Here is a 21,638-nt window from a genome sequence, read left to right on the forward strand (position 1 = left end):
AAAGTGAAAGTTTGGATTAGGTCAGGAGTTCCTTTGTACAGAAAAACCAGCAAGACTGAGTTCTCATACTAGTCAAAAAAAAAAAGAGCAGAATCATATTCTCACATATAAGTTTTGAGGTGAGAACATAATTATGTTATACAATAGGATGCTGTAAGAAGTTTCCATGACAAAAACAGGTATTCAGTGAATGGATATATTTTAACCAAGACAGACTTACAGTTTGATGTCACCAGGCATGGGTAATTAGAAGTCACCTAATGAAATGGAACTACTTATTCAACCAGTGAATCACAATCACCAATTATGTGTCTCTTGTTAATGCACTATATATATCACCTAATTTTCTTTGACTTATGATTCAGACTTTATATTTAAAAAACAATGCTGGTACCTCTAATCTCTATCTGTAATGTAAGAAGATGAAGCAAGAACTTAATGTGCTATGGCAAATGCAGATGCTTGCCAGCTTCCAGTCACCTGGGTCCTCTTCAAGCCTGTTGAAAAACAATTAATAGAGGTCTTTCAATGGCATCAGCCAGCACTTTGAGTATTCTCAGATAAATCCCATCAGGTCCCACAGACTTTTAGGGAACCAGCTGGCACAGCAGATCCCGCACAAGTTCAGGGTTGACTGCACGTTATAGATTAGGAACTTCAATGAATGAAAATATTTTTAAAGTCCTGATCAGAAGAATAAAACTGTGGAAGCTATTAATGTTGAGTTGCAATGGCAAATGCAATCTATTTACTTGACTTGGAAGAATCAGCAGAGTTAAAAGGGCTCATTACTAGAATAAAATAACATTTGTTGGAAAACAGTAACAGCTGATATTAGAGACGACCTACAGACTGAGGTCTACATTTATCTTGCCACTACACTATCAAAATACAAAACTTCAGTAATAGAAATGATTTTTCTGAAATCAGTATCTATTTCTCAGCAATGTATTTTAGTCATGCATTTAGACTTAGTGAGGCAACATATTCTTAGGCATGAAAGTGATATCAACTGTGTCTCTGAGCAGGGTTAAATATTGTATCTTCTTAATTGTTTCAAAGGGATAATTTTACTACTAGATATTTTAAACTTCTTTTTTTTAAATTTTTTTTGTTTGGTCAATGTCTGAAAATAGATTTTTATGATTATTAAAACAGTTAGATATGCAACTATGACAAGGGTCCATAATCTAAACAAAATCTAAACATATTTCGGTAGCTGAATCAAAATTTCTGTAACATGAAGATTATATGTATAATTCTTTGAAAATAGATTTTACCATTATTAGAAATATAACAACCATTTACTTTGATACAGTTATTTATTTCTTATTCAATAGTTCATCTTTTATATCTTTGTTTTCTAGTAGCCTACTGTGCATCTGTCTAAATGGTGTGTAGATAGTATGCAAAGGTGCATCTGAATACTGTCTCTAACACCCCCCATAATATCTTAATTTTAATTATTCAATCACATTCTGTAAATAACAATTTAACTGAGGCAAGCAATCATAGACTGAAATAAATTAAAAAAAACCATAGGAACAGATAACATTCAGAGGATATAAAGTGAAACTTATCTACATACACTGTTTCAAGACGTGGATAAATTCCTCTTCTGTAGGAAAATGAGTATTGGTGACTAAGGAATAATGTTCCATGTACATGGAATATAGGAACACATCCAAGTCCAAGTAATGGGGAAAAGAATCCCTGGTTTCCAGATGGTATTTGAGTTTTGTATGAGAGTAAGTCCTAATTATGGTGAAATTAGGAATAGTAAGGGGTTGGTACAATGTTCTGCTACTAGTAGTAGCTTTTCTCCACAGGAAATCTTGAAGTTCTGTTTCTGTATGCAACAAGAAGTGATTTTGAGATCTTTGCTACAACTGAATAGTAAGTGAATCTAAATATCTATGAATATTTGCACACTCTGAAGGTGTAAATAATATACTATTAAGGAGCCTAAGAAAATAGAATTTACATCCTTTCAGAAAAACTTTACATGGAAATTTTATTTTAATTTTTCTGTTTTTCTCCCAATTGCTTATTATATACAATTTTCATTGTAATTTCCCATAAATATATATGGATAAACTTGACATGTTACACAGTAGTACAAGCCTGGAATAGAAGTTAATGAACAAAAATGCATTTAAATACAATTTAATGCAATGCATAAGCATTTTACAGGGTTAATATACATTATGAACAATGAATTTTGTCAGGTCAAAAAAAGGATTTGGCATCTAAAAAGAGAAAGTTATCATTCACTCATATCTCTTTGGAACATAAATAGCACCTCTAGCTAATAAATGATTGTCAAAACAAAATCTAGCCAATATATTCAAGTAAAAACCATACAGTATTGCAAAATACAGAAAGGAAGAAACAACTTTATTAGTCAACAAAAATGGTTACTGCATGTTTAATTATTGCATAGCAATACCAGGTTCTGTTGATAAGCTGCAGATGCGGTGAACTTTCCAAGGAGGCTATAAGTGGAAAATGCAGCTGTATAACTCTTTGAGGAAGGGAATTTATGTAAATGACTTATGTACCACTCTGAAAAATCTCCCAGTAATTTTAAGATATAACTTTTATGAAGAGTGAGAGCCAAATGTAGACTTTTCATGGGCCTACTTGCAGACAAATTAAAACCAGCAAAACTTGTAAAAGGTATGATACATTGTCAGCATTTTTAGTGACTAATGTTTTGGAGAATTTCACATATTAATCTAACAGGAATATTGTTTGCAGGGGTTTGAGTATTCTCACTTTCCATACTTGTCCACCATGTCCACCAATACTTTGTATGAGCTGGTCATACAGATCACATTAGAAAAAAACTCAGTACATTGGTTGCAGTCTGTTCAGAGACCATTTAGTTAATATTTCCATAGCAACGACACCCCACCAACAAGTTCACCTACAATGTAGGTTTTGCCATCTACCTCAATGAACATTCTCAGTGATCTCAGGCTGTTTTGAACTGAGTCATGGTTAGAAACCAGTGTTATGTAATACTGCAGCTTTTTGAATTAATTTCTACCATAAATAAATCTAGCAGAAACTGAAAAATAACATATGGTCTTACAGAAAAGCTTCAAATTTTCCTGTCATTTGTGGAAGCTTTTATTTGCTTACAATTAAGTTTCATTTATCAGGCACAATATGCAACTTACTCTAAAACATTATATATATTTTATATATACATAAATATATATAATATATATAAATTAGAGTTTTATATATAGGGGAATACATATATACACACATAACACATCTGCATATATATTCCCTTATATATGTCCATATATACATTCACAGACGACATAAACCATTTTCTCTGGAAATAAGAAAAATGAAGGTTATAAACTGCTCAAGGAAGGCTTGAAAGGAAATAGATAATTTCCTTTGGGGTTGACAGACTTGTTTGGATATTTATTCAAATATATCTTCTGTATTTTATAATCTACATTCGGAGTGTATGGTGGGATTTTTTTTTAATTTATTTACATAGACTATTAAAATAATACATATTGTGTGTTAATTTAGGGACTGATTCATTAGGAATATTATGCAGGCATAGAAAATTTGCCAGCTGTAACAAATCCTGTGTTTGCTGTGTTATATCTGATAGTCCTGAGATTTGGAATGGAGAAAATAAGGCTGAAACTTCCACTGAAGCCACATCACCTCCAATGTCTGGTAAAGCTCTTTGATTGGTATTTTTATGTTGGCTTTAGTGGACTATATACTAGGTCCTAGAAGGCAAGAATGGTTTGAAAAAATATCTTTGAAGGAACAATCATCTCTGCTTTTGTAAAGAGCATATGAAGAATAATCATCATTCCTTGACCCCAATCTAATATTTTGTGACTACTTCCTTCAACTGCCCCATAAAAGGAAAAGCAAGCTAAAATTTGCGATTGTTTCTAACCCAAAAACACTTTTTTTTTTTTTCAGGGATGCAAAATGTTCTGTAATAATTTTATAAACTGGTTAGATATATTAACTTTGTTAATTTCCCTAACTCAGAAATTGTAAGAAAACAAAAAAGAATAGTGGGCCAGCATCTCACAGAATGATCATTAGACTTTGGATAGCTAAATGACACACTGAGTTTTCAAACCAGATCAGTGATGCAAAAACTTCACAGGTATGGGTTAAGATTAAAGATATGTGAACTGATACAAAGATGTGGTCACAGATATACACTGTTTTCAAAACAGAAATGTAAGCAGCTTTAAATATTTGGGAGACTTTCTAATAGTCTGGACTTTTATTACCATTTTGCAATTTATTACCATTTTGCATTTTGCTAACTCTATTCTTCCAGGGTTGTGCAAGTCTCCAAACTTCAACTGAGAGGTAGATGATGAGAAAAATTTGAACAGCAAAACTACAACATGCAAATTATGTTGAAATTACACAGCAATGCTTATGCAAATTCTGATCAAAAATGTGATAGTACATGCAAGCACTTTCATTATATATATATTTGCACAAATATCAGAAGTGCACCCACCCCCAAAAAAATCCAAACAGCCTTGTTAAAACTGGTAAGCCATCTCTGAAAATAATTATTTTAAAATTCTCTTTATATTCCTCTCTGTGAGTAGAAAAATAGTCATCTATAGAGAAGCTAACAAAAATTGCCTGATTCAATTATGTTATAGGCAAAATTGTCAGTGTCATTTATAGCACGTTCATCTATGAAAGCGGTAACTGGCTTTGTTTAGTAAAATCTTGATAGCAGTCCAAAATCTGGCTGTATGTGGTATCTTTAACTTATGTATCCCAGTAACATCTCTCCACTAATATTCACAACCAGACATGAAAGAAGGAAGTGAAAAATGTTGCATTTGGCAAGATGGAAATGTGTCATTTCAGGAAAAACAACAAGAAATAATTAAAGATAAGTCACTACATACCCAGTCCAAATTTTTTGTTAAAATGAAGTATGGGCTGGTGGAGGTGGGGAATGTTTAAAAAGAATGAGAATTCTCTGGGAGGAACAATCATGTTCACATTGCCAAATGTTTTCTAAGCACAGTGGATGCTGATATGCAACACGACTATTAAAATTCATGTGAATTTTGAATAAATGTCAGTGAAATTGCTGCCATTCATTTCAGCAGTAAGTAAAGCTATATCTCCTCTCAATAAGGACAGCATCAGTTAAAAAAAATCTTTTTGAAGTAAGATTTTCCCTAGCTCTGTCAAAACAGTTCACAAAACAAACTCCTGAAATAAAAGCACTGTAGCCTTTAATATAAAAAGATGCTTTTCTGAACTTCATGGAAATACAGAATTAACAAAAATTGCAACCACGCTTCAATGGGGAGAGAAGGGAGGGGTGAAATTTTTATACATTCCTGAAATAGTACTGAGAATTATTAGTGAGGAGTCTTTCTCTTGAGTTGGAAAGAGCAATACAGGAGAATTCTCCAGCTAATAGAATATATGACATAAAAAAACCCAAAAGAGTGAGAAATATCTGGATGTGCACTTTAAAACAACTTGAAATTAAACCCTGATATGAAATTGGGGAAAATACTATTGATGCTATCCACCTTCCTACTAGTTTTAAAATGTTTGCATTATTTTTTCTAGAAGAGAAAAAGGGCAATCAGGCTTAGCAATACTGTAGCAGAGAAATTAAAAGAATGAAGTATACATGAGCATAAATGAGAACAAGACCAATTAAGGATTTCCTTGCACTGACTGAGACTACAGATTCTTAAGAGTGCATAAGAGATGCATGTGCTAGAAATTTTGAGTACATTTCTTCATCACTGATCAGGGGAATGTCTTAGTCCTGACCCTTCACTGGTTCAAACTGAGGGTGAGGTAATTAAGAGAAACCGGAGCAACTCAGAGAAATTATGTATATACCCAGGTCTAATCTCAAAAGCAGAAATGTAGTGATGAAATGATTTACAGTACAAATTAGAGGTCAGTGCAAGAAGGAGTGATATTCAGGAGTTTGAAGCCAAGTTATACTCATTTTGCTACTTTGATGTTCAGAATAAAGTTGATTCAAGGCAATTTATTATTATCATTACTTTTAGAAATAAGAGCTACCTATACTAGGCAATTGCCCCTTTAGGACCTGTAATTTGGAAGACACAGGTTTTTAATTCAAGGCAGTTTTTGCATAGATACAGTTCCAATTTTCTCCACTCATCTCTGGGTTTTAACTTCTTTAATATTCAGTAGTATCAAGAGTATGCTGATGAGTTTTATTTTGTTGCTATTATTTAGAGAAAGAGTAATGAAAGAAGTGTAAGGAAATGTTTAACTTGGCTCTTCCTACTTTATATTACTCTAGTTGCCTGCCACATCATTTTGCCTTATGGGATTAAAAACTGCATATTGGTGAGTGGTGGTAAAGCAGCTCTTGCACTCCTATTGCCTTTTAACATAATGGACCAGAGATGAAAGAGTAGCATCTCTGTAGAGTGTTTATAGAAATTTTTATTTCCTCTGAGATAGTGAGATAATTTTTGCTACTAGTGGTCAGGTGTGTCTATGGCTCGAGGAACTTTATTTTTCCCTTATTTCCTATGCCATTTTGTTTTGTATTCTGAGATCCTGCATAGAACAGGCAAGTTGCCTGCATATTTCCTGAGAGACTTCTTTTTATCACCATTTTATAACAATAAGCACCTACAATTTTACCTCAGACATTTTGGTTCAGTTCCTGTATTAATCTCTTTTCAAATAATCTCTGCATTTCTATCAGTGGCTATCAAGAGCAGAATGATATTCCTGATGACCACTCTTCAGCTAAAATTTCAGTTCATCTTTCATAATCCAGTATTTATAACTGATAATCCTCACTGTATGAAAGCTTAGTGTCTATAAAACTCATGACTTTCTGGCTATGGGCACACAAGGCCTTCACGGTTCCTGGAATTCACTCAGTATGTTTGTACAGCCAAAAAGAGAGCAATGCTTCATGTCATGGGGTGCTGGCAAGGCTAAGGTTCAGAGGGAGGTGCAATGTACTTACTTCCTCTCTGAAGCTGGGGCTTGGGAGAGGAACTATAATTTTTCTGGGACTGAGTCATTCCCCTTTACACAATACACGGCTCAAGTCTGAACATGCAACACATATTTTCTCCCAAAACTCTGAAATGCATATATTTTGTTTCTGATGCTCCTAAAAATTGACAGGATTTGTTGGAGAAGTTTGGTTTTCCTGAATATAACTAGGTAAAAAGCAGGTATTAAATTCTGTACCATGCTGAGAGTAGATTCATGTTTCTCCCTGAAACAGTGATGAGAAAATTTAAAAAATCAGCATTACTGTGGAACTTTATAAAATGAAAAACCAGTAAAACAAAAGCAAACACTATCAACATTTTTAGAAGAAAAATTAAAATAATATTGAACATATCAATATTAAGAAATAACTTTCTTAAAAGCCCTCCCATACCTACTAGATTTTGCTACTGAGTTTTTAATTTTTTTATTGGCACTTCAAAGTGTGTTTATCACAGTTAGCTCTATGTCCAATATATTTCCAACTTTTTGAAATTTAGAAGAGGACTAATGAATAATTTTCTTTTCCTGGAATTGAGTGTAGGTGTTTCCTGCATAAACAGTGCATAAATGTTTTATGAATCAGACCCTTAATTTTCACAAATTTTGAGGCATTTATAAGCATCCCTCCAAAATGAATAGCACCTTTCCTTACCTAGAAATAGAACAGAAATAATTTCACATGTTATCTTCAGAAGCTTGCACTTTTAACTTTCAAATGCAGTACTAAATTATTTGTGTAAAGTAAAATTGTAGGTTTATGCCTTGTTTTGTCTAAAGGAAGAGGAACAATTGTATACATTTTAATTTATATGATGGTGTGCGTGAAATTGTAGACACAAGACTAAACATCCTGCATAAAACTGATGTGTCAATACAAAGCTTCCAGACTGGCATTGTCAAGGTGCCTTGCAGCATTTTTGCTCAAAGCAGCACTACAAAAAAAGAAGTAGCTTTTCACTAAATTCATGGGAAAGGGAAGTGGGAACTGGGAAGCTACCCATCTGCAAAGATCTGAAGTTAGATCTTAAATCTCCTCTCAAAAAACCATCAAACAACTAACGACTTGTCAATAAAGCCAAGCATCTACTTTGAAGTCATTGTCATGAAACTCATTAAGGCCACAAAAGCCAAGGGTTAGTATCCTTTTAACATCAGCTGATTATGAATCTAGTCCCTTTAGGAAAATGGCTTCACAGTCTGATCCAGATCCTTCAGGTACACAGGAATACATAGTCAAACAAACTGATTGCCACTCTTGTTAGAAATGTAAATCTTGGGTTTAAACCTTTTATGTACAGTCAGATTTCAGCTAGTTTGAATTAGCAAAGTGTGACCAGACTTGGAATTCAAATATATCTATGTTGAAATACTATGTAATCAGCTGTCCCTGGAGGAAACTACTTCTGGAATATATTATAAATCAGCTTTTTATTGCATTTTAGAGGTGCATTCACCAATTATTTGTCTCCTACACTTAACTTTTATATCCATAATTGCTTATGTAGCCATATTTTTTATCTAGCGGGTGTACAAAAGAGAAGAATGCTTCAGTATGCTACTGTTAGGCATTATGTCTCTTTTGAAACACATCTTTGACTTTATGTTCTCTTTAATATTAATGGTAAGTAGAATTTGGGCAGATTATTTCAACAGACTTTAACCACATCATAAAGATGAATGCAAGTATCTTCCCAAATAAGCGTAGGAGATACTTTTGCACTAGATACACTTAAATAAAACTGTCATTGGAAGGCTTTATAGCCTGGTTTATTTGACTCTTGATTGTCCAGAGTCAAAATTTAATGGACTCATTTGCACTGAGTCACTACCTCTCTAATTGTAATTTTGTATCACTGAAACAAATAAAATGTAGATAGTAATTTAGCTTTGAGTCTTGCCATAGGGCAAAAATCTGTTCCCATCCAATATTGTGACTGATCATTATTACCACAAAACTTGGCCTGTGTCTTGAAGACATATTCCTAATAGAGGTCAGAAATGTTGCCTTCTGAGCTATATTTCAGATTAAATATTGGTTTCTCTTTCTGATGGATCTTCAAGAGCTTTATCAGCTCTGCTGGAAGCATCTTCATTCTCATTGTTTGTTAATGGTTCTGCTTCCTTTGGGTCAGCGTTCTTCTGTGCTTTCTGTTTCTCATCTTCTAACTTCTTTTCTTTTTCCAAAAGCCTGTAGTTGATGGCATTCCCAATGAACAACCAGATACTGGCCACAGTCACAATCACTCCGCAGACAAAATACATGTACTGATATTCACCAGTAACATCTACTAACCAACCTGAAATACAAAGATAAGAGGAGAGAAAAAGAGTATTTAGACTAGGATACCAAATAAAATCCACATCTTTCCCTTGGTGAAAAATATCTGTATATTTTCTGGTTTTGAAGTTGGAGCAGAAATGCATTTTCAACATGCTAAAGTTGTCTAACATAGACAGTGGAACTCTTAAAAAAACCCTGTTTTAATCAAGATAGCAATTGCCATTGAAGACACTGACAATAATAAAATATTGAAGTAAGTAAAGCTTAATGACTAATGACAGTTTTTCAGCTCTTTTATTCTTTCATTATTATTCTTTCATTACCTTATTATTTTATTTACCTCTTAATTGTGTTTTCCTATTGTTTGGAGTGACAGTCTGACACTCACTGAGGCTGCATAAAGACAAGAAGATGAAGAGGTATGTGCCTTTTTAGACAGCTGTCTCTGTGCATCAGCTGCCTGCTTTTCACATTTACGTTCCTCTGACTGGTGAAAGAGATAGAAATGCTTCTCCCTGCAGCCATCACACTCAACTGCTGAGTTTTAAACTCTGAGCCCTGTACCTAAAACTTACATTCAGACCTCTGAGATTAAATTTCATGACAAGGAGAGAAAAATATAAAAGTTCTTCCAATTTATGAGATATTCCTTCTAAATTTTCCCCATTCCCAAATTAACATTTGTATGTATCCAAGTATTTAGCTCTGCATTTTCCTACACTATAATTGAAACCCACAGACTAAGCCGCACACTTCAATTTAGTATGCATTTAGATGTTTTTACTGGGCTGAAAACATAAAGCCAGCCTATTCACCTGATACACATTTACAAGCCATTGTAATTATCTGAAATTATTCCAGACTTTTTTTTTTCCCACAAACCTAGTAGTAGGACAAACTCAAATAGCACTGCAAGTGTACAATTCACTTATTAGTGTAAATAGTGCAATTTGCTGATTTTTATCAATGAGCAGTCTCATAAAAATATATTTAAAAACAAAATTCTGAATTAGCAATGCTTCAGCACACTATTTTAAAACATATGAACTAGTCAAAACTGGAACTTAGCTTTTCCATGTGTTCACCCCCTTTGTTGCCTCTGTTTAACAAGTTAAATCAATTATTCATAGTGTTATAGCACAAAAAAATGTTTTCCAAAACTCCTGAAAAGCTAATATACTGAAAAACAAAACAAAACAAAACAAAAAAACTGTGGAAGCTACTGCTCCATAAATACTGGATTTAATATCTTTTGAGTTGATACTGATTTCAGAATCTGACTGAAAAGACTGGACTCCTGTGGTTACAGGTTCAGACCCCCCACTAGGTGGCATAGAAAGAGTCTGTGTGAGGATATATTTTGCTCTACCTTTGCCAAAGTGGATTTGTACATTAAATGATGAGAAAAATACGGAATGCCTTTAGAAGTATTAAAAATTTACTTGTACAAATATTATTTTACTGAAGTGAGTGGAAATGTTTTGGCATATTCAGAATTGCACACAACAATGCTATTTTCATAGAAATACTGACAGTAATCTGAAGTATTTTGGTATATATAAATGCTTTTTGGTACACATAATCTTGCTGACTTCTGAGGCAGTGCTAATGTGGGTACAGTATATGTTCATTAGGCTGGCAATCTCACTATCTTTATATTCTTATATTGTTGGGCTTATACTGCAACACACACACCAAGATACACACCAATGCTTCTCAATAAAAATTCTCAATGAAAAAGAGCATCTATTTTTTTAATCTCTTATATCATCAGAAATCTCAATAATATAAAGCTTACTATCAGCATTACTGAATACTGAGAAAAAGGATAGCAAACAGAAGATACTTTCTGAAAAAACTTTCTGAAAAAACTGTTCATTTTTGCTGCTAGAAGCAAGTGCTATGAATATATAAGTGACACATCCAGGCTTCCTTTAAGCTCACCGTACACTTGAAAAGAGAAGTTGGCGACGCTAACATCTTTCAGTCAGTTCACCCTCCGCATTGCCTTGCCCACATCTATTGGCTACAGAAACAGGCTAAAGGACTGGCTGTGAGCAGAGCTGGGGTGTGAAATCATGCCAGGGCACAATGCCCCACAGCACCCTGATGGAATTCCACTATGTGTGCACCCTGCCTAAAATGCTGCCTTTAGACTGGACAAAAGTAACTGATGCAGTTATTTTTTACTATCAGGCTGTAATGGCACATTTCTAGTCACAGTGCAAACATGAAGAACAATGTTTATATTAATTCAATGTTACATTGCAAGATTATGCTGTAATGTCTGAAAAAAAAGGAAAGAAATAGATTCTTACCTCCTAGAGGAGGGCCTATGAGCACAGGGCAACATTCCACAATGGTGACAAGTCCCACCGCACTGGAAAATCTTGCAGCTCCAACAAGGTCCATCAATGTCTCAAAAAGAACGCTGCTAACCATTCCAAATGCAAACCCAAAAAATACAGCATATATCACCAAGCCAGTGTAATTTTTTGCCAGAGGGCACAAGATATGGCAGACGCCATTGTACAAGACAGCAAAACTAAAAAAATACTGAATCTTTGGCCGGATAAACCTGGAGTTTGCTACAAGTCCCATGGAAGGCCTAGCAAACATGTCTACAAAGGCTAAGATAGAGAGCAAAAAAGCAGCAGAATATTCATCAATTCCTTTGTGCTTGGCATAAGGAGCCAAGAATACTATCGGAGCAAAGAAACCAATAAACATAATGACATTTCCTGACAAATATATCAGAAACCCTCTGTGTTTGAAGAGGGACAGATCTAGATATTTATTCATAGTTTGCCAACAAGACTTCTTGTTGTTTTTGTGCAAGGCAGAATCTCCTGTGCCTTTTTCAACATCTTTTTTCACAGGAGGGACTTTCTTTGGTCCAACAGGTCTCATAAGTGACCCAGCAACACAGCAGTTCAAAAGAAGTCCTCCCAGAATAAGAAAGCTTCCTTTCCAGCCAAAAGCATTAAAGAGGAATTGATTGAGAGGTGCCAATGTGCTCAGAAACACTGGACTTCCAGCCATTGCCAATCCATTAGCAATGGGACGCTTCTTATAGAAATACTTGCCAATCATGGTCAAGGCAGGCTGTAAGTTGAATGCTAAACCCAGACCTAAACAACACATAAAACACAGTATTATTGCAGGTCATGCAGTGAAAAATACATCCCAGCTCTTTCAAGTTATTTTTAAAATGACCAGTATCCAATCCAGTGATTCTCAATATTGAAACCTACTAGCATCAGAGAATGAAATACAGCCTCACTGATGTCTGTAAGTGTTCATACCAAGAGTGTGTCATGGTGGCATTTGGTCATTGTCCCCTGTAGTGCTGCATTGAAAGCCAAAACTCCTTTTTGTGTTTCAGCAATGATAGAGACAGAGGAATAACATACAGAAGAATGATGGTATCTGTGCCTTGACTCACCATTTTTATATTTGCTAAACTATAATACAATTCTCTCCTAGCTTATTTAACAAAAGTTATTAAATGTCACCTCATCTAGAATGAATGTAGGGTTTATTTAAATGCATAAATCTCCTAATTTCTTGTTTCCAACCCTAATTAAGATCCAACTTGTCTGTAAAACTGGAGCATAAAACACCAAATTATTTTCCAGCACATTCAGCTCTCCCTCCTTCCCCAGGTCACTACTAAGAAGTTGTAAAGGACACACACGAGAGCAGACCACCCACTCAGATCAGTCAAGTGTGTAAGTGTATAAACTGAACCCAAAGTTGAACCTCTAGGCCTTCTCTCGGTATTAAGACATCTAAGCCATAAACTCTAATATGCATCTGCTTGATGGTACAAGAGAGAAACTCTCTTCATTGATAGGCCCATTCCCAGACTCTGGTGTTTCTCTTTCAGTAGGCATCAAGTTTAGGACATCAAAAATAAGACTTTTAAGGATTAATCACTGAATAAAAATGGACTCCTTTTGTCCCAACATAAAGGAAGATAAGCCTGAATATACAGGTATTATCGCATTCATTTATTATCTGCCAGTATTTCACCTCTCCTTCCTTATTCTGAGAAGGGAGTTTAAAAAAAACCCACAACTTTTAATAAGGAGATTCTTTAATTTACTGGCATTACAATAACTTTAAGTCATTGCTTTAGGTGATATCTAGGCCTGTGATAGATGATTATGAATACTTTTATTTGATGATTGACCCTGGGGGATTTTAAACAGGAAACTACTGAACTGAAAGTTGTTATACTTTTCTGTGAGAGTATGTGTATGTAAAAAAACCTACAGCTGGTACAAGCTTTCACAATTCTACTAGAATCTGGCTAGCCTCTGCTACAGTGTTTGCAGTGCAACATCATTGAAAGCTAAAACTACGAAGGTGAAATTGTACACAAATGACTGTAATAAGTGCTGTCATGAGCCAATCAACTTTTATACCATAATTATAGTGCAATGTGGAAAAGTACATACATACAGCATTTATTGAATAAATTAATCTGTTGCTTCTGAATTGTCCTAAGAAATACTTTATCATCATACCAGTTAATTTAAAGGATTAGATAGTTCAGGTAGATTAAATTAACTGATCTTATTACCTTCTTGGATTGCATCTGTACACAGAGAATTCTTGATCAGTGAGGCTCATTTGTTGAACAATATTAGAAATAGTTTGATATAACATAATATAGCCTTTTAAACAGGACTCTTACCTCCAACCACACCGATACATATATACAGCTCAAGGACACTATTGCAGAAAGAGGATGCAATCATTCCAAAAGAACACAGGATACCCCCTGCTATCATCACAGGCCGGCTGCCATACTTATTCACCAAAATGCTGCTTATGGGACCTGTTGGTAGAAAGAAAATGCAATTTCACATAAGAGGTAACTCTGTATTTACAACATATTGGAATGCTTTCCTCTTCCATCCCAGAAAATGTTAAACTGTTTCTATATCAATCTGTCTTACAAACACTCTCTGAGTTTGCAGACACAAGACTGGATGTGGATATATTGCCTCCATGACAATATAAATACTGATTAGTTATGGAGATGAATAAAAAGATTAAAGACATAAGACAAGCAAGAGGGATTGCTACAGTTCACGAACAATCAATACCAAGATGGGTCAATGAAAATTTTGAAAGTGCAAGGACTGAAGAATTTCAAGTATGAGATAGGTATCAAAACTCCACAGAGCAGGAGGAACCTCCAGGCAAGCAGACTAAAATTACTTAATACTGCAGCATGTCCTGCACCCCTACTTAGAACCACACATAGGCTTAAAAATGTTGTCAAATCAGAACATAAATCTCTGGCCCCTGAAGCTTTCTTTCCCTTACGCCTTCAACAGGGGAGGGTTAATGCACAGTAAGATAACTATAGACTGTCTGGGAAAATCTAAAATGTGGTTTAGCATAAAAAAATCCTGTAAAATCTAAAAATATTGCTCTAAGTCCATTTTTCAGTTTCAACTGCAATTCAGTTTATGGTATAATTACATCCATACTAACCAAACAGCTAGTGTGCAATTTAGCATGACATACATTATATGTTTTTGAACAACCATGGCTAAAATAGATGGTGTGCTACATATCAAGATAAAGAGGTTGTCAAAGCTCTTTAGGTAAACCTGCATAGCATCTGATTGCACTATATTTGGTCCAAACCATTACAAATAGTCTTACTTTTGCAATAACGGAAGTTATCCAGTACAAACATTTAAAAAAATAAAGCAAAGAACCCAAAAACCCCAACATCATAGAAAGCAATGCATTTCAAACTTAAGACAGAGCAGGTACTCAGAACAAAGTGGAATGTCTTGATTTGCATCTGAGTTCACTGCAAGTTATTCACTATACTGGTAACAGTTTTAAGTCTCTGTTTTATGAATATCTAAAGGAATAAATGCCAGAAACGCCATGCAGTGAAAAGCCAAATCCAATGAAATTTAAAAGTGTGCTTTCATAGGCAAAGTTATATTTTAGACTCCAATCTTTGAATTATCTTAAATGTATTAGAGTATTATTATTGATAGGCTGAAAATGGTAATTACTATTTGTATATACACAACTGAAGTCTTAAAAATATGCCAAATGATCAATTTTTACCCTACTTCGTTATGGAAATAAGCTTCTACAATAGAGTTGCCCTGTGCCTGCCTGTCTTTTCTAATAGCTCATTAATACAGAGATCAAAATTGAAATTAACTTGACTGGAAAGCAAAGATTTGAGTGATGTTTGGATCTTAGTTTGTGTATTCATTAAATAGCTTGAGTCCCAAGGAGTCTTAAGCATAAGTGTATATTGAAGCCAATAGACTTCAATGTATACATCCACAGCATGGAATGGACACCCAAACAGAGAACAGCCCAGGGATTTATTAAAAGACTTTAGAACACTTATGAAGCACTAAAACATTTAACTGACAGCTTATATGATGACATAACTAACATTTCTTTATTTCCATTTGAGGGGAATCACTAAGCAGAACTGTGACAAGCAAGGCTTTCCCCTTTGAGACCATATGAAGAAAGCAGTGAAACATAGAAGAACACTTTTTTTTTATTTATAGAGCTGTGTTTGGAAAATTAGTAGTTGCCTCGTGACTGAGTTAGAAAACAAGCCCTTTTGAAATATGTAAACAGTAGAAATAATTTCTCTGAGTAAAAAAAAAAAAAAAGACCCTTTTAACTGGAAATCTCTTTTTAACTCAAAGCAAAAAGTTTCATCCCAGTATCAAATAATAGCTATAAGTTTGAAAATAAATAAATCTAAGGGAAGTAAAAAAATCTAGTTGTTGTTCTCGCTAAACACAGCAACAATATTCACTTAAGACATATCAAAACAATTATTTTTAATTTTTTTTAATAATTTCCCAGTTCTTCCTGTGATGAGATGGAAGTATTTACAAAATTGAAAATGAAAAATTTGTTTAGTATTTGCTAAAAGACAGTTCCTTACTAGGAAAACTGCATCTCTGAAGATTTTCACTGCAGCAGTTAGGGTGGGACTTTAAGTTACAGCTTTCCAGATCAAAGCCCATAATGTTAGCTTCACCTAAAAGACCTAATAGCTGAGCTCAAATATAGATGTATTAATTTAGATAGGTTGTCTGAGCCTGACTCTATACTTTCAAATGACATAAATTTCGAGTGTATCATGAATTTAAAAATCCTTTAAATATAATACTCCCTTTGAGCTGTTTTCTTTAAGTTAATGATGTGTACTTAGCACCACAGCTCCACTTAATTTGAGGTTTTCTTTATGTATATTCCAATATTTTAATTTAAAATTTGTGTATGTGGGAAATATTAATTGTTGTACAAGCCACAAAGTTAGTTTAAGCTCTCTAAACTATCGAGGACACTCTTCCAATGTGATAAGTAGGTTAAACATTTTATTCTGACATCTGTGCATACACTTTGTTATGGAATCTCATAAAATAATGCATTTTCATACTTTAATATAGATGTTCCTACATAAATTCCAGCTGTTTGCCTGCCATCATATGTTTTATAACCTTGTACAAATTTCATGTCACATCTAACATCTTCTACAATTATTTAAGCAATGCTCACATGCCAGCATAGGTCTATATTCCTTGTGTATTGTTTCTTTTCAGACAAAGGAAGATGAAGCTGTTTAAATACTATTACAGTGACAAAACCTTGCTATACATTAATATATGTTAATGCACTAAAGGACTGCTGAATCTCTGAATCTACTTTCCCACAGCCTGAAGTAACTGCATAACAGATGTTAAGTCAGGAGACCCACAAGAATATTTGCTCTGGTCTCTCCCTTAACACCCACAAACCATCAGCCACAAAATATTATAGACTCCCTAAACCAAATTTAAGACCATTATTGTAATATACTAACACTCTCACAGCTGTATTTTTGTTTTATATCTTTGCGTTTCAGTCAAAGGACCAGGCTGTGAGACAGCAACTGTAACCAGTGCCACTGAAAAACAGTTTCAGGAAGGGCTGTGCTTTATAAGACAAGAAAAAATAGCCACTTTTCACATTGTTTGTCATTTTGCCAAAGGAAAAGTGGCAAAAGTCTTCTCAGTTGTGTGAGCAGAGATAGGATAATGCATTTTGGAGCCGTTTGTGATGTTTCATACAAAGTCTATAACACTGTGACACCTATGTTCTGTTTCACTGGCTCAAAAGAACACTTGCACTTGTGCACAGAGAAGTTGTGGATGCTAAGAGTACATTTATATTAGATGTCATGAAGAAAATCTTCCCTGTGACGCTGGTGAGGTGCTGGTAAGGGTTGCCTAGAGAAACTGTGGTTGTCCCACCCCCATAAGTGTTCTAGGTCAGGTTGGATGTGGCTCTGAAAAATCTGGTCTACTGGCAGGTGTTCTGTCCATGGCAGGGGGGTTGGAACTAAATCATACCAACAGTCATAAGATTGGCCTGGGTTGGAAGGGACTTTAAGGTCATCTAGTTTCAAACCCTTTAAGGTCATTTGCAAAAAGTCTGTCTCCATCCTTCTTGGGGGCTCTGTTCAGGTAGTGGAAGGCCACAGCCCTCTCTTTTCCCAGCTGAACAATCCCAATTCTTTCAATCTTTCCTCACAGGAGAGATGCTCCATCCCTCTAAACATCTTGGTGGTCTCTGGACTTGACCTAACAAGTCAATGTTGTTCCTGTGCTGGTGGTCTCACAGAGGGATGCACCACTGCAGCTTGCAGAATATAAGGGCAGTATAGAGCAGAGCAGAGAGGAACCCCCCCCGGCCCTGCTGCCCACGCTGCTTTGGATGCAGCCCAGGACACGTTTGGCTCTCTGTGCTGTGAGTGCCCATGGCTGGGTCATGTCCAGCCTCTCCTCCCCCAGCACCCCTGAGTCCTTCTCAGCAGGGCTGCCCTCAATCTGTTCATCCCCAGCCTGTGCTGATACCAGGGTTTGCCCCAGCCCAGGTGCAGCACCTCGCACTTGGTCTTGTCAAACCCCATGAGATTCCCATGGGCCCACAGCTCAGGCCTGTCCAGGTCCCTCTGGATGGCATCCTGTGCTTCAGGTGTGTCAACTGCACCGCTCAGCTCAGTGTCATCTGCAAACGTGCTGAGGAAGCACTTGATCCCTTCATCCCTGTCATTAAGTAAAATATTAAATATTATAATTTATTATAATAATAAATAAAGTGCTAGTGCAGACCCCTGAGAGACAACATGTGTCACAGATGTCCATCAGGACTCTGAGACATTGAACACTACCCTCTGGATGTGGCTGTCCGACCAATTTGGACTCTTTTCCAGCTAAGAGTCCACTCATCAAATCCATCTCTCCAATTTAGAGACAAGGATGTGGGGGATTAGGTCAAAGGATTTACAGAAATCCAGAAAGATGACATCTGTAAACCTTCCCCTGACCACTGATAAGAGTTACTCCATCATAGAAGGTTGGTCAGGCAGGGCCTGCCATTCGTGCAGCTGTGCTGGCTGTCCCAAATCACCTCCCTGTTCTCCAAGTGCCTTAGCATAGCTTCTAGGAGGAGCTCTTCCATTGGTCCTAGCTTGATTTCTCACTGTTGTAATACAGTGAAATAATTAGAGATCACCCTGTAATTTCTCTTGCATACTGTCAGTGCATTCATGCTTTTTATTTTGCTACCTCCATATATTTTAGTATGGAACTAGAGATAAACTTTCCTGATAAAAAGGTAATTTTTTAAACATATACTGACAATGTCATTACAGTGTTCATTGTGCCATCAACCCAAAGCAACATGAAATGACTCAGTCTGAATAATATGATATTTATTTAAATGAAGTGAATTTCTGAAAGAAGTTGAAAATAAATGTAGTAATATTTCAAATTGCACTAATGCTACATTGTAGATTGCGTCCTGTCAAGTGGTTTAAACACATTTTCAGCCATCTGCTCTGCAGAGTCAATGCAGATGTCTTTCCAGTCAAGGTTTATCATTTATTTCTGTTTCCTACAAGGCTGGAAAAGTCCAAGGAGCTCCAAAATTTAATATTAGTATAAACTATTTGCTAAGATCAGTCCAACTTTTTCTAAAAAAAAATATGGTATATGAAATATTAAATAATAATAAATATGAAATATTAAATAATATTTTATGAACTATTATAATATTTAATATGAAATATCAAATAATATAAGTTTTCTTTCTACTAAAGAAAACTCATTCAATCACAAAGGCTTTAAGCAAGTTCATAGTAATGCTAATGGAATTCTATTTCTGGTATTCAGAGGAAAAGCAACTCAAAATGCTTAAAACTTGTTCATTAACTTGGAAAATACATTCAAAATATGCTGTTTTTCTCAAGTAGGACTAAGACAAAATATTATGCATTCTGTGACAGTTTAATCTCTCATTCAAAAGCCTTTGGCTAAATTCTTTTAGTACTCTTGGACAGGCTTTAGAAAGAAAAAATAAAAATATTTAAAAGTCGTGCAACTATTTTCCCAGTATTTTTTATATTTGTATTCTTTATCATGTTTCTGGGAATGGTAACCTGCATTTCTGACATATCCCATGTGTTTGTGTAACAGCAGTCAAGTAAATTAGCTCAAGAATCCTTGGAAAGTTTTCTCTGTAGTTCCTCTGTACATTTGGTAGCATTTTTTTTCCATTTCATATAACATTTACAACTGGCTGCACTGATTCCATAAACCTAGATAACACAGTAACCTTGCCAGAAAGCAATGAGAAAAAATGCTCTTGCAATAAATACCACCAAACAGAAATGTGTAACATCAAGTTAGGGTTGTTAGACTATGAGTTAGGGGAGCTCAGCACCTAAAAGCTCAACCTGCCAGGGAGGACGCAGTCAGATGCTCAACCATCCATCACAGTTTGCTCTCCACTTCCCCTGCTCTTAACTACATTTCCTCAGTGTCATTACTCTGAATGCTCACATTCTTACTGGTGTCCTGAAGGAGCCTTATATTCTATCAAACTTTTATCTTTCAATCTCTAATGAACATTAATTTGACCTTCATCTATTCTTTGGAGGTTTATAAGGAATGCAGTAATTCTGTGTGTGGTAACATGCAGGAGCCTATTGATGGAAGAGTGCTCAGCTCTGGCTTCTTCCTCATGGTTCCTCCTCCCAGAAAGGTTACACCTGCAAGTTTTGAAGTGAAGTGCTGAATTCAGAAAAACATATGTCTGTTTGCAAATATAAGCTGCCTTTTCCTGAAATGTTCAGGAGAAACAAAACAAGTGATCAGTGGTGCTGGAACTTGCTCTAAATGTATTGCTTTTATGGAGGAATCACTTGATCTGCTTTGGTATTTGTGCTTTTCTAGTGATACATCAGAGACATGAATCAAGGGCTTTACATATTTTGATTAAAGCTCTTGTTTGGCTTGCATGTTTTTTCTTGTTTGTTAGGGCACAAATGTGTATGGAGGTATGGACCATGTAATTTAGAAAATGTCTTCAAGTTAGCAAATTGCTCTATATCTATGAATTTTAAAAAGCTGGAATAATGCCCAGTTTTTAATCAAGGAGTAGCCATGCTGATTATTATTTACATGGATACGTATCAATGCTTTATATTAATTATGTTTTGCATGCTCCGCTGCAGAATTTTTTTCATGAAAGGCTAAAACACTTGATCACAATGCAGAAGACTTTAAGATAAATTATTTCTTTTGAAAAGACATTTCTTTTGAAACAAGCAATTTGAAACTTCATAATATTTAATAGGAAATTAGTGCAATTCTATGAGGTACTGAACACTCAGCAGATTTCAGAAACGTATATGATCACTGGCTAAAAAAGCTCTGGCCCAAAATTAACTGCCCAAATTTCACATTGACATCTTTATTATGAAAAGAAATAAGATGCATAAAAATATTTCAACATTTTCTAAAAGTTTCCTTATATTTGGTTTGCTGTTATGTTCAGTATCACTGAGTAGAGTGAAGCCCATGCATAGATATTTTCAAAAACTAGTTTTTAAACTTAAAAAAAGCTAAAAAATAATAAAGAAGAAAGGCGGGAACAAACTAATGATGAGATTGAACACAAGCACCTATAAGAGTTGTATTTAAACAGAGCCCCTGTAACACCTGTAACACCTGTAAAGCACATATTTTTCCAACAACAGTCTGCATGCCTCTGTAAAGGGAAATAGCATCGGTGCATGATATGTGCATTGCAATGAATCTTCTCAGAAAAATGCTAATTTCTTCAGGGAAAACCAAAGCAACCAGCTTGTAACTTGAGCATGCAGTGTATCAACATGAACATTAGAAAATTCACTCACAAATAATGAGGTACTGGGTAAAAGTAATGAAAGTTTTCT

General features: G+C 35.2%; 1 protein-coding gene across 1 annotated transcript in view; it reads right to left on the bottom strand.

Annotated features, from left to right (window-relative positions):
• Window positions 1-1,988: 1,988 nt before the first annotated feature.
• SLC16A7 (solute carrier family 16 member 7) overlaps window positions 1,989-21,638 on the bottom strand; it is an 81,036-nt gene continuing 61,386 nt past the window's right edge. Inside the window, exons 3-5 of the mRNA XM_053977552.1 lie at window positions 14,040-14,183; window positions 11,656-12,468; window positions 1,989-9,353 (exon numbers count right to left, since the gene is read on the bottom strand). Coding sequence (XP_053833527.1) covers window positions 9,082-9,353; window positions 11,656-12,468; window positions 14,040-14,183 — 1,229 coding nt within the window. The 3' untranslated portion in view covers window positions 1,989-9,081. The remainder of the gene's footprint in view (window positions 9,354-11,655; window positions 12,469-14,039; window positions 14,184-21,638) is intronic.

The sequence above is a fragment of the Vidua macroura genome, chromosome 5 (genome assembly GCF_024509145.1).
Source record: "Vidua macroura isolate BioBank_ID:100142 chromosome 5, ASM2450914v1, whole genome shotgun sequence".
NCBI classification, from domain to species: Eukaryota; Metazoa; Chordata; class Aves; order Passeriformes; family Viduidae; genus Vidua; species Vidua macroura.